At 60.0% G+C, this 12345-nt stretch overlaps 4 protein-coding genes across 4 annotated transcripts; 1 reads left to right on the forward strand and 3 right to left on the reverse strand.

The window, feature by feature from the left end:
* Positions 1-1275: 1275 nt before the first annotated feature.
* Positions 1276-1615, forward strand: DICSQDRAFT_25280 (uncharacterized protein; the record flags this gene model as incomplete). Its single annotated transcript, XM_007370792.1, has 2 exons — positions 1276-1452; positions 1505-1615. Coding segments are annotated over 2 exons (288 nt in total), but the record flags the coding sequence as incomplete, so codon positions are not given.
* Positions 1616-4877: 3262 nt separating this feature from the next.
* DICSQDRAFT_141266 (uncharacterized protein) lies at positions 4878-7907 on the reverse strand. The gene is made up of 5 exons (XM_007370793.1): positions 7506-7907; positions 7360-7431; positions 5699-7288; positions 5392-5630; positions 4878-5290 (listed from the first exon to the last, which is right to left on the reverse strand). The coding sequence occupies exons 3-5, from the start codon at positions 6179-6181 to the stop codon at positions 5014-5016; spliced, it is 999 nt and encodes a 332-aa protein (XP_007370855.1). The 5' UTR covers positions 6182-7288; positions 7360-7431; positions 7506-7907; the 3' UTR covers positions 4878-5013.
* Positions 7908-8079: 172 nt separating this feature from the next.
* On the reverse strand, positions 8080-9262 carry DICSQDRAFT_141267 (uncharacterized protein; the record flags this gene model as incomplete). The annotated part of the gene is made up of 2 exons (XM_007370794.1): positions 8678-9262; positions 8080-8582 (listed from the first exon to the last, which is right to left on the reverse strand). Coding segments are annotated over exons 1-2 (881 nt in total), but the record flags the coding sequence as incomplete, so codon positions are not given.
* Positions 9263-9886: 624 nt separating this feature from the next.
* DICSQDRAFT_71554 (SEP-domain-containing protein) lies at positions 9887-11330 on the reverse strand (the record flags this gene model as incomplete). The annotated part of the gene is made up of 6 exons (XM_007370795.1): positions 9887-10019; positions 10103-10525; positions 10587-10713; positions 10776-10906; positions 10978-11061; positions 11146-11330. Coding segments are annotated over 6 exons (1083 nt in total), but the record flags the coding sequence as incomplete, so codon positions are not given.
* Positions 11331-12345: the final 1015 nt, after the last annotated feature.

Genomic DNA, 12345 nt, shown 5'->3' on the forward strand with positions numbered 1-12345 from the left:
CCACGCTCGATTTACATTATCACTGGTGCTCGCTCCAAACAGAAGGTTCTGTAGGCAGGCGAACGACGCTGGTCTTGCTAGTGCATGGAGGTAGTCAGGGGGGTGAGGGAATAGCGAGTGCGGGAGGAAGCTGCACGCTCACAATATTATCTGTCCGGTAGAAGAGTCGAAAAATGCTTCAGTCCGAATAGTTTCTACCGCTGACGGAGTTGAAGTATTTGATACTTCCAACCTCTGTTGTCTCCAGCTCACATTATCTGACACCTTCCGCTCACTCTCCCCTCGAAAAATGCTCCTTCAATTCTATACAATTTCTACCTAGGCATACACAATTAGTCGGGCCATCCATAGCTGCTGGTCCCAATCAACGTGATTAGTGCGACCCCACAAGCGCTCGGTCGCCTAGATCACGCGTTGACCTTTGACCAACCGTCATGACCAGTCAAGCTAGTCAAAATCGGTCATGGCTTTGGTCATGACCGCGGTCAAAACAACGCTGCCCATTCCGACCCTCCGGTTAGAACCGTTAGGGTTTGGGTTTGGGTTCCGTTAGGTTCGGTTAGGGTTTGGGTTTAGGGTTAGGGTGTTAGGGTTTGGGCCCCCCAAAGGGTAGCCGGTCTGTATTGATAGCGCGAACGAGGCTTTAGTGTGCCCGCCTGAGGGCTCCCGGCTTGGGGGACCCCCCGAGCGCAGCGAGGGAGGGGAGGGAGCCCGAATGGCGGGTCCTCTTCGCGCAGCCCAAGAAAGAGACATAGTGTAATTAGATTTCAAATCTTTTAAGCTCTCATGGCTTAAAGGCTACAGCGTGAAATGTTCCCTTACTGGTTGCGCGTTCGATGCGTTGTTGTGGCAATTTTATTTGATGTGGCTGTGTTTTGGGCGTCAGGGTGCCGGCTTTTGCCTCGGCCCGGGTGAAAGGGAGAGCTGAGCCCCTCAAGGGCTATTTGCCCATAGAGACACTACCCTCGTTGTAGGTGCCTCTAGGAAGCGGAAGAGGGAAGGCGAGGAAGACGGCGCCCGATCCGCTAATACCATGAGTAGACAACGAAGTCCGCACGCGACCCTCGGCTCAGACGTTCCTTTGCCACGACATACACACTACCGGATCGTGGTCGAAGAAGTTTGCATCCCTCTTCGGCACTTCAAGAATAGCCGTCAGCTCCTATCATTCACGACAGATTGTCTTCGCGGTGAGTTGCATAGGCCTATTTGACACCAGTCTCACTGAAAAAACTGTCACAAGCTCATTTCCAGGCCGCAACGAATGCCACGACACGGTTGCTTCACCGTGATATCAGCAGTGGGAATATGCTCATCCTTCCGAAGGTTATTCAAGCATCCAAGGGGACGAGTCTATCCATCACTTGCGTTGGCGTTTTGAGCGACTGGGAGATGTCAAAACCAGTCGACGATCATCATGCAGGATCAAGGACCGCTCAAGCCATTCGTATGGTATGTGTCTGCTATCTCTACCCTCGTATTGGTGACTGATAGTGGGCTTCAGGGGACTTATCAGTTCATGTCGGTGAACGTACTACAGCGCCCTGCACATCCGGTTACAATCACGGACGAGCTCGAGTCGTTCTTCCATGTGCTCCTCTACTTCTGCTTCCGCTTCCTCCGGTCTACTTGCGAGGACCCTCAATCGTGGATCGGCATTTACTTCCAGTACTACTCAGGCCCTGACTGCATGTACACCTGTGGGCAGAAGTCAATCGCGATGGAAGTTACTGGCAAGCTTCAGACGCTGGTGCCACAGGGAGCCCTCCTCTTCGATAGTCCCATAGTTGGCATCTTTGCTGAGCTGCTCTCTTGCTTAAGGCACGCTACAAGGTCTTGAGCCACGAGCTCAGGAAGTCTGTTCTTCCGCCGCAGATCCGTCGAGTACCCAAGCCCCGGGGATCCCCAACTGCGCCAAGAGAACCTACCATACCCCCAAGGCGGGGTAAGCTGACGGAGAGTGAGGTAGCTCTACGAGCCGAGTTGCAGAAGAAGTTCGACAATTTCACGCCTCCAGTTGACACACCGTCATTTGAAGAGCGAGAGCTCGCTGCCAAGGTTGCGGACCACGCGTTCATGCTCGAGTTACTGGAGCGCGTTCTCCGCGACGCTTCTTGGCCAGAGGACGATCGGATACTACCCGCGCAACCGCTGCCGCCCGCTCCTGAGGAGCCTGTGGTGCCAGAAGGATCGCTGCAAGCTGCAGAACCTGCGCCTCCCAGGAAGCGGCAAAGGAGAGCCGCCCCGACCCGAATTGCAACCTTCCCAACCGGCGCCTGTACCTCGATGCGCCGTACCCGCAGTCAAGTTCGCAACGTACCTGTCGCCACGAGATCGAAGTCATAACGCCTCAACGTTCTTTCAAGCCACGTTTGATCCGCAGGGGACCCTCAATGCCCGTCGGGCACCCGCACGGTGCGCTATCTGCCCCGTTGGTTTATTTCGTCGTTTGTAGATCCGATCGTACGAGGTACCTCGCGCCGGGCCTCCGTTACTCTTCTGGGTCGTTCAAAACGGGGCCTATCGAGTACACGACGACGAGCGGTATCCGAGGAACGCACTCGTTTCGACGCCCACCCGCAGCTTTCCGATCAGAACTCGGTTCATGGGGTTTGACACCGCCCATAAACGCCAGAATATTGTCACCACTGTCGCTGCCCTCAAGCTACCTCGCGGAGTCGCTTCGGCGTCGGAAACGTGATACACACCTTCAGAGTGACCCTATTGACTTCCCTGCCATAGGCAGTTGCGCGGTCATCATTATCATGGGCCCTGTGTCCACCTCCTTCCTTCCTTCTGCCCGCGTAATGCCCGATTTCGTCATCAGCAAATTGTGCAAACAATGGTATTGCATGGCCACGGCGCCCGAAACTGGCCTACCCTTTCCGGGAACCGCAAGCGCCTACTCATTCTGGCCAACTCCCATCTCGCCCGACAGACTCCGGCCATTGAGCATCTGCGCGGACGAATCCCCGTAATGGTAGGTAGGTATTCACCTCGTGCTATCGCTTCTGACCACTGAATCGTCATTAGAGATACTGTGAATACATCGAGACTTTGCAAAGCGCTCCGCTATACTGGCACAGCCGCCTCCTCCTCGGCGCTCCTTACCAATATCTCCCTCTCCCGACTCCCGAGCGCCCTCCTCGTCCTCGATCCTCCTCCCCGCCTCCCCATCTATGCATCGGCCGTCGCAGTGATGAGCGGTGGTATGGGGCTGCAGGTCAGGTTGCAGGGTGTAGAAGCCAGCCCAATCGTGGAACACGGGACTGAAGTGCTGATGCGGGTAGAGCGGGTGAGTGCGGGGAAACTTAGTAGTACTTGTTGCATTCTGTCAGATGGTGTTGTCGCCATGTGGACAACAGCGTCCACAGCAATACAGACCAGATGCCCAGTGCGCCGGAGCATGTGCATGCAGCCATTCTGAGCGTCTGCCCAGTGTGGTGATGTTCCCTTCACGATCCTCACGCTGCCTTCTTTCTACGTGTACTCCACTGACATTGAGTTTAGAATCTTGCTCATTGATGACGCATATTCTAGGCTTGCAACTCCATCAACAGCCTGTCATCCTGCCAGCCCTGCCCTGAACCATCACTTGCAAAACCCCCCACCTCAACGCCGCGTCTGCATCCCCCTTTATCACTCGCTACAACATGCCAATCCCTTAACATGCCCCTTGGACTCCGATTTTTGTGAGTCGTACCAAAACGGCCGTAGCTACTAATGTCTAGGTTTCGCCCTCATGGCTTTGACGTCTCGGAAACACCCCACAGGTATGTACAATGTGCGCATACTAGTTGCATCTCGCTCTTGCCCTTTCTGTAAGCCTTGCTACCTCACTTACCTTTCGTTTTGCTGCATAGACATTGCCGCGTACTTTTAACGATATGTGTCGTGAGCACCCTTGCTCCTCCAGCGACTAACCCTAACCCACCTTTTTTGCGCACAGTGGGTGTATATAAATTAACTTAATGTCTCCCTTCTTCCATGTATAGTTCGTGTCTAATTATCATTAAATATTAGAAATACAAACTTGAATCGTGTCATAATTTGTCGGCTGCGTGAACATGATAAACGACCGTCTCGCAGCGTGGGCTCGGGCAGCCATGGTAGAATATGCACCAGATACTGACCATGTATGTTCATTGCCTCACTCAATCATGTACATCATTGGCCTTAATTCACGTATAGTGTGGTAGCTGCTGTCCGGATGCTCAGCGGGAAATGGCTGTCGATGTCCAGGCGTCCTGCGAGGTCTGGCCATTGTGGACCATACCTGGTGATTGGGTCCTCCTATTCGCCATCCCTTTGCCATACCTTGCGAATCTGGTCTGAGCTGCGGAACCTGGACGTCACTTACCATTCTTTTCACTTATTTGCTGATGGTGTATACCTCTGCTGCGCGTCTTTCAATCCTTGTGCTCGTGTGCTCGGTTGTGCGTCTAGGCCCCTTGTGTACTTGTGCCCTATATTATTCAGTGCCTGTTTGTTCTGCATATTGTTCGCGTCTATATCGGATTTCCAGATTGCCTCTTAAATCCATCGTTAGCACCTCTGTGCCGGTGCGCGTATCTACCGCGGCTAGGAGCTGTTGCCCCCAATCTCATTCTTTTGCTTGAGTGTCTGCAAATGTCCTACGCTCCTGTTGATGAGAACATATAAAAAAACGCGTTATGACTAACCTGATGCCCACATTTCACGTAGACGGTGCTTCGTGCTTCTGTAGTCCAGACTCACGAAACAGTACGCGACCGACCACAGCGGGCCACAGGTGAGACCTACGCTCCTCACATCGTGATTATGGAGATTCTCCCTGTTAGAACTGAGGCAACGTTCATTAGTAGAGACGTAGGTATCTAGTATCGGTATACGATTGTATTACACAAAAACCCTGAGGCTGTTCGATGAACGCCTCGTATATTATGAATAAACTTTACATACTATGATCGCGCACGGAACGTGTCACACTCACGACAAGCCGATAAACATAAAAGCAGTGCATGCCCCGTGAGGTTACCCGACCAACTTGAACCGGATGATGATACGTTGCCCAGGGAAGAACTTGTGTCGACGGTCCCACGCGACACATACGTGCAGCTCGCCCGTCATCGTAACTTCCATCCGAGCCTCCTGAGCCGAGTCCGCCTTATCGGAGGCTTGCGCCGCGGTTCCGGGCTGGGGCGTTGCGGCAGGCTGTTGTTCCTGGCCGACTAGAGGGATCCAAGCGACGAACTCGCAGCTCAACACAGCGACAACGGAGTCTTCGGGGCCAGAAAGGAACCCGGCAGGTCTGAGCGAGACAGAGGCGAAGACATTGAAAGCAAGGACACGTGTGAGTGAGGACTGCGTGGTCAATATCGAGGTCGGACGTATCGCGGGAAACGAACGCACCTGAACGTGAGCCCGAGTGCGGCCTGGATGTTGCGGATGACGGTGCCGACGAGCGCGTCGACGGAGCCGCCAGTCGGGTCGGCAACGACCGAGTACTCGCCGCCGAACTTGAACACCATCGCCTTACGCGCCGCCCCCGAGAGCGCCTTGAGCTGGACGTAGCGCGTCTGCACGTCCTTGAACTGCGCGAAGCGGGTACATAACGACTCGAGCAGGGCGGCGAAATGCTGATACGCGGGCTGGAGACGGCCGCATCGCGTCGAGATGTAAAGAAGAGCAACACGACGCAGAAGGACAGCGCACTCACCAACTCGCCGAGGTTGTTCAGATCACCTCCGCTCTCCTCTTGCGCATCGTCTTCGGCCATGGGCAGCGCCCGCTTCCGTCTCGACGTGGTCTCTTCCTCCCTCACGGCAGTCCGGACCGCGTTGGCGATCGCCCGTCCCATGATGTTGTCGCGCATCTGCAACCGCTCCTGCTTCCGTAGCCGGTGCGTCGCCGTCCGACACACGTCGCAGTTTTTCCAATGCGTCCCCTGCGTGAGCAGGTTTGCGCAGCCCAGTGTCCGGCACTGCCAACGATGCTTCGGCGGAGGCCTCTGCGGGATCTTGATCGAGAGCTTCCTCGTCCCAGCGTCCTCCGCGTCCTGCTCCTCGTCGCTCTCCGGCAGATCGATCTCGGACTCACCCTCGTCACTCGAGTCCTCGAGCGGAGTGAGCTCGGAGTCATCAGTGTTCCATCCGAGCTCGTGCCAGCGGTCGCTTAAGTGGCTGCTCGATGACCTGCGCATCCTAGAGGACGTCCTCGACCGGAGCGGGACGTCTGGGGACGACTCGCGAGACGACCGTGGCTGTGAAGGGTTTGGGCCCAGGATAAGGCGGACGCGGCGGACGGGAGGTGGCAGACCCGCACTTGAGAAGGGGATGGGCGAGGGGACACGGGACGGGCGCAGGGTGGCCAGCGGGACGGATGCCTCGCTGTCGGTGGTCTCTCCGTCGGACGCGTCCCCAGGAGAGGGGGGGTCGACTTCTATCTCGTAGTTGTCGTCCTCTGCAGCGTCGGCGGCGAACGACAACTCATTGAGCGGACTAGGTACATATGCCCCCACCGTGTCCGCGGGCGCGATATGCGTGTCTGGGATAGATACACGGAGCTTGACAGACTTGATCTTTGGCTTCGCAGCAGTGGCCTCGGACGACCGCGGGCGCGGGCTCTCGGTACCGACGGGTTTGGTCGAGGCCGCATCGGACGAATCGACGCTCTTTTCAGTATCAAGAACTCGTGGCGGAGATACGATGAGCACCACGGACTTGACAGACGTGGACGGCTGCCTGGTCTGCTCTGTACTGTCTTCAGGACCGTCGAGAATAGGATCCCTCGCCGGGCCATTGCCTGAGCCCAGCTCCGGAACAGCAGCAGCGTCCGCCGCGGGCCCATCGACGTCCATCGCATCCCCCGTCTTCCCCATTCCCTCCCTATCTGAGCCTACAGCGCTCTCTCCTCCCTCCTTACCCAGTGCGCCCTCCCCCATCCCCGACCGCGGCGCCCGTTCCACCCCCTCGACCCTCTCCTCTCTCCCGACATCCCTCTGCACAGGCCGAGAAGGCCCCGCAAGCTCCGCGCGCACGCCCTCGAACCGCGCGCGAAGCGCACCCCTCCACCGCGCGAACGCGCACTCGACGCACCGCGCGCCCTGGAAGTGCGGCGCGACGAGCCTCCCGCACCCAGGCGCTGCACAGACGCGGTGCCTCGAGTGCGGCGCGGGCGCACGTTTGCGTTTCTTCCCCTGGGCCCGGGGAGGGGATGGAAGCGTTGTAGGGGGGGTGGGGGCGGGGCTGACGGTGCTAGGGAAGGGCGGGCCGTTCTCGGCATCGTTTGTAGTTGAGGCGGGTTCGTGCTGTACGCGGGAGGACGACGTCGGTCAAGGCTTCCGTGAAGGAGAGAGAGAGAGGCTGGGAGAGTACGTACCGTCGACGGAGTCGGCGCCGCTGGCTGCGGCGGCTGCGGCTGGTCTGGCTTCGGTGCGATCTTCCGCTTGACCTGTGCGTGCATACGCATACGAGGACGTCGGTCAGCTGGCGACGAGGAGCTTCAGGCGCACTGGCAGCACTTACGGACCCGGCTGCCCTCTGCGTAATACGAGTACTCGCCGTCCTCTGCGCGTCCCGGCGCAACAACTCCTGCCGAGCGTCGTCACTGATAGCTGACGAGGCAGGCGTAGCGGGAGCCGGCGCACCCTCCCCGGGGACCGCAAGAGGTCTCCGCGGCGGCGCCCCAAACGACAGCCGCGATATCCGCGGCACGACTTTCGGCGGGCTCACGTTCAGCGGGGTGCTGTCCCTCGCCCTCCCGCCCGCGCCCGCGCCCGCGCCCGCGCCCACGCCCACGCCCATATCCAAGTCCTCAGGCGTGGCCGCGAGTATCACCCCAGTCTCGCTATAGTGCACGTCCGGCCCCCTGCGCTGCGCCCCAGGGACCGCGCCGTGCCCGGCCACACTCACACTCGTACTGGGGCCAGAGACACGAGGGAGGGCGTGCGCCACCGGAAACACCGGAACGATTGGAGGCGGAGGAGGAGGAGGAGGAGGAAAAGGAGGGGCCCCGACGAGGTCAAGAATGTGGCGGTGGTCCGGGTGGATGCACTGCACGATGTCGGCGAGTGTGAGGATGGGGCCGGGGGCGGGGGCGGGGGCGGGGATGCGCGGCCTGCCGCTACTGGCGGTCGCGCGGCTGTGGCTGTATGCATGTGCGGTGGGGGCGATCGGCATCGGCGCGAACGAGCCCTGTGGCTGAGGCGGATGCGGGGGCGGGGGCTGGGGAAAGAGAGGGCGTGCGTCCCCGGGGGCGGGGTGCACGGTCGACATCGGCGGAGGGGGATGGGGGGCTGGATGGGAGACGTGGGCAAAAGGGGGCGGGCGACGCCCGAGCGCGTTGGTGCCGGTGCTGCAGCTGAGTTTGCGTTTCTGCCTCGGGGCCGCGTCCTGCATGACGATCTCGAGGGGTGGTGGGTGCTGCCGCTGGGTCCGCTGCGGCTTTTGGGCGAGCGGCGGGAGCTGGAATGATGCGTCCACGAGCGCGGCCCTGCGCTCGCGGCAGGGGACACAGAGGGGCGGCTCGGCGCTGTCTGGCGAGGCGGCCCCGCCCGCGAGGACGGGGACGTTGCAGACGCAGCACGACGCGCACCGTACGCCCTTCAGCACACAGGCAGACGACCGCACAAGTCAGCTCGCTGCTGCTCGAGACCGCACGGCACGAACTCGGCGGAAAACGGCGGGGAAGCACTCACCTGCACTGCGCCCTGGACGCGGCGGCGGGCGCCCGCCTTCGTCCGTGCGGCCGCCTCCGCCTCCCTGCACGGCTGGCACCGCTTGGACGGCCAGTCGTCGTCGAGGACGTTCCCGCACGACGTCACGGAGCAGATCCGCCAGGTCGTCGTAAACTCCGTCCAGCCCGCGACCTTCGGGCTCGGCTTCGCCACCACCAGGTTTGAGATGGCTGGTGCATCCTGCTCCTTGCCCTTCCCTTTGTCCTTCGAGGCGAGGCTTGCGTTCGCTGGGCCGCTGCCCTGAGCGCCGACCCCGGGCGTCCAACTCGAGAAGTTCGAGCTCGCCGAGAGACCCAAAGCTTGCGCATGAACATGCTGGGCCGGCCGCTGGGGCCTGGGGGGCACGACGATGGAAGGGCTCATCCCAGCTCTGGCGGACGCCCCCAGGAATCGGATGGGGCCAGAAAGCCTTGGGGGGATGCCCGAGCTCTGCCTAGGGGATTATCTCTGAGCGAATCGAGTTGCGACATCGAAGACATGTGGAGGAGCAGAGCACGCGCGCGGAGTCTCTAGAATGAGACAATTTGGATGCATGCAGGAATCCGCGCGACTTACTGAGTCTGGGGGAGAAGCGCGTCGACCACGCGTCTTGGATTTTTACGTACGGCTCGGGCTCGACAATATTGTGCCAGAAGCGAGGTCCGGGAAAGTCGAAGGAGGTGCTTCGAGCTGTGGGGAAACCTGGAGTTCACAGAGGGCGAAGAGGGAGTGGCGATAGCATGCCCATAGCGGATCCTCCTCCTCGTCGCAATCGCAATCGCAATCGCAAGTTGAGGCGCAAAACATTTCAGCCGGTGGGTCGCGCGCAACGGACGGGATTGGCTGCCCACAGGGCGCGGCGGCGGTCGTCGCCACGCGCTACCACACTCCGCGACCCAAGCTAGGCTCAGTTTTGGTAAGACTGGGGACGCTCCGTCTCTTACTTAGCCTGCTATACGTTGCTGCTCATCAATTGATCTCTTGATGGAATGTTTATTACTCTGTCTCGCCCGGGCAATCGTCTCGCATAATCCTCATACGTACGAAAACCAAGCGCACGCGCAGTTATCCTCCAATGCTCAACCGTAGCGTACACAGAGCCTGCGATATCTAGCGGTACAACAGCCACCGACTCAACTGTGAGTTCAAGAAAGCAGACTCGACACCGCAAGGTCTTGGAAGCCCATTGCATTATGCCCAACGCTGCACGACCACCGCATTCGCCAGACCCGCCGCCTCGATCGTCTGCCCGTCGTCCTGCAGCTCCTTGTTCGGGAACGTCGTCATGATCGCGTACGCCCGCGCGTTGTTCTCCGGCCGCGACCTGCGCGATACAATGCACATCCTCCCGTCAGCCCGGCAAGATAGTACATGATGAGAAAGAAGAAGAAAGAAGGGGAAACGCACGCGTTGATGAAGTTCCGGATGTCCCCCACCGTGTGCGTCAGGTTCATCCGCGCGACCATCCGCGTCCCGTCCGCAAGCCGGATCTGCACGCTCGTCGTCGGCTTCGTCTGATCCACCTCGAACCGCGTCCCGAACTCCTGCGCGCCTCGCCCGCCCGCCCCTGCCCCTGCCCCGCTCCCGCTGGGCTCTGCGCTGCTGCTGGGGAACGACCCGGGGATGGAGGCACGCTCCGGGGTCGAGGAGGACGTCGAGGGGAGGGAGGAGACGGGCGCGACGGGCGAGCCGAGGCGGTGGCCCTGGCCCGAGAACACCTTCGCCTGGCGCGCGCGCGGGGACGGGACGTACGCGTCCTGGAGGCGCTTGACCACGCGGAGCTCGACGGGCTGCCCGGGGGACACGTTCAGGATGTGCGGAGGGGCGCGTCTGTGGAGATGGAGGGGCGGTGTGAGATTAACGTAGAGCGCGATAGAGTGGGCGACGTTACCCCGAGTTGATCTCGGCGAGGATCTGCTCGTTTGCGGGGTCGTCGTAGCGCATGAGCTCGCCGTCCTCGACCGTGAAACCGTCGCGCCAGAAGGTGAGGTGGCGGATCGCGGTCTCCTCCTCGGGTTCTGCGGGGAATCAGCATCGGCTGAGGCAGGGGCACGTGTTGCAAGGTGAATGTGGGACGTACGCGCAGGCTCCGCGCTGGGATCGGGGACGTATGTGCTCTCGACTTCGTCGCTGCCCAGCGTGTGTCCGCCGCCGAAGAATGCACGGCGCTGAGCAGCGGGAGCGCCCTGGGGCACGACCGGGGGGCCTGCTCTAGTAGGAACAAGACGTGTACACTCGGTCACTGATATCCAATCATGCATGGAAAGATATGAGAGACATACTCAGCAGCCCTTCGCAGCAGATCGCGAACCAAGTTTCCTCCTGGAGCAGCCCCAGCCCTGTCCGGGTTTTGCACAGAGATCCCACTGCGAACGATGATGAGAAGAGGTGGCGAGGGCGTGCGTCAGCTCCCCGGCCACCCAAGCAGCAGCGTATGAGACGAGACGTACCTGCGCTCTCCGCCAGCATACCAGTCCTCTCCCCGGTTCCCAGCCCCGTCATCGTCGTCATCGTCATCGTCGTCTCCGTGCGCATGGCCGTGTGCGCCGTGTGCTCCCCCAGGCCCGAGCGACGGACCGCCGCTGCCAAGGTCCCCCAGCGTCGCGATGCGCCTCCCTCCCGACGATGACCTCGATCCGCTGCACAGATACAAATCCGCACCCAAGATGAAGCAGCGTTCGCAGTCAAGAACGGTAGCGGACCGTTGGTCAGTACAGGGCGACGACGCGTACTCGGATTGTGGCGCACCTCGAGCCAGAGGCGGGGCCTCCCCAGGCTCCTACGCGGCCGATCCGAGGCCCGCTGTTGGACGGGAGCGTCCAGGGGCTGCGCGTGCGTTGTGGTGGGTTGTTCTCGTTGGACATGATGGCAAGACGTTGGAGATCGTGTTGGACGGTGTGCTGCTCAGCGCTGAAGGACGGTGGACCCGCGCCCTACCTCATATGACGTCCTCGCTTGACACAGCCATAATAACCGCACATGGGAATTTGTAATGACCTTGTAGCTCAGCGGTAGAGCGCCGCGCCCGCGATGTTGTCAAACTCAGCCGGTGGGCCAGCCGTTATAAGTGAACGGGTAACAATAATGACGGTTATCCCGCTCTTTTCATGTGAAGCCAGCTTTATGAGTCGGGCTCTGGAGACTCAACCAACACCTCGCGGCATCATAACCCTCTGGGAGGTACATCGCACACGACACGTCGAGGGTAAGTACATGTTTCAAAAGGAATTGTGATCATAAATACGGTAATGGGCCTCACAGCTTACGTTCTCTATAAATTGGGTACTATACCTGTTTTGGACAATGATTATTGTCCAGGGTCTATGACAGCGTAACTCGTGCCACCCCCTCGCCGCTTTACATCTGCTTTGTCTCTAGTAGTATATAGGTTAAGGGCTCGCAGCCCAGGATCCTCGTCCCCTCGCCCTTCGGGAGCTCGCGCTCCTCGAGCTTTCGTTTTTTGCCCGCTGGTTGGTGCACACCACGTCGTTCACGGTGTTGCCCAATGGGGACCACCAGCTCCTTTCTTCGGCGATCCGCTCGCCACCCCTCCGGGCATCCGTGCCCTCGCCACTCGCCACTCCTCCGGGCAGCTCGCTGCGCCCTCTCGTCGTTCCGCCTGCCCTCCGGGGCCTCTTACGCGGTGATCC

The sequence above is a fragment of the Dichomitus squalens genome, assembly GCF_000275845.1.
Source record: "Dichomitus squalens LYAD-421 SS1 unplaced genomic scaffold DICSQscaffold_76, whole genome shotgun sequence".
Classification (NCBI taxonomy): domain Eukaryota; kingdom Fungi; phylum Basidiomycota; class Agaricomycetes; order Polyporales; family Polyporaceae; genus Dichomitus; species Dichomitus squalens.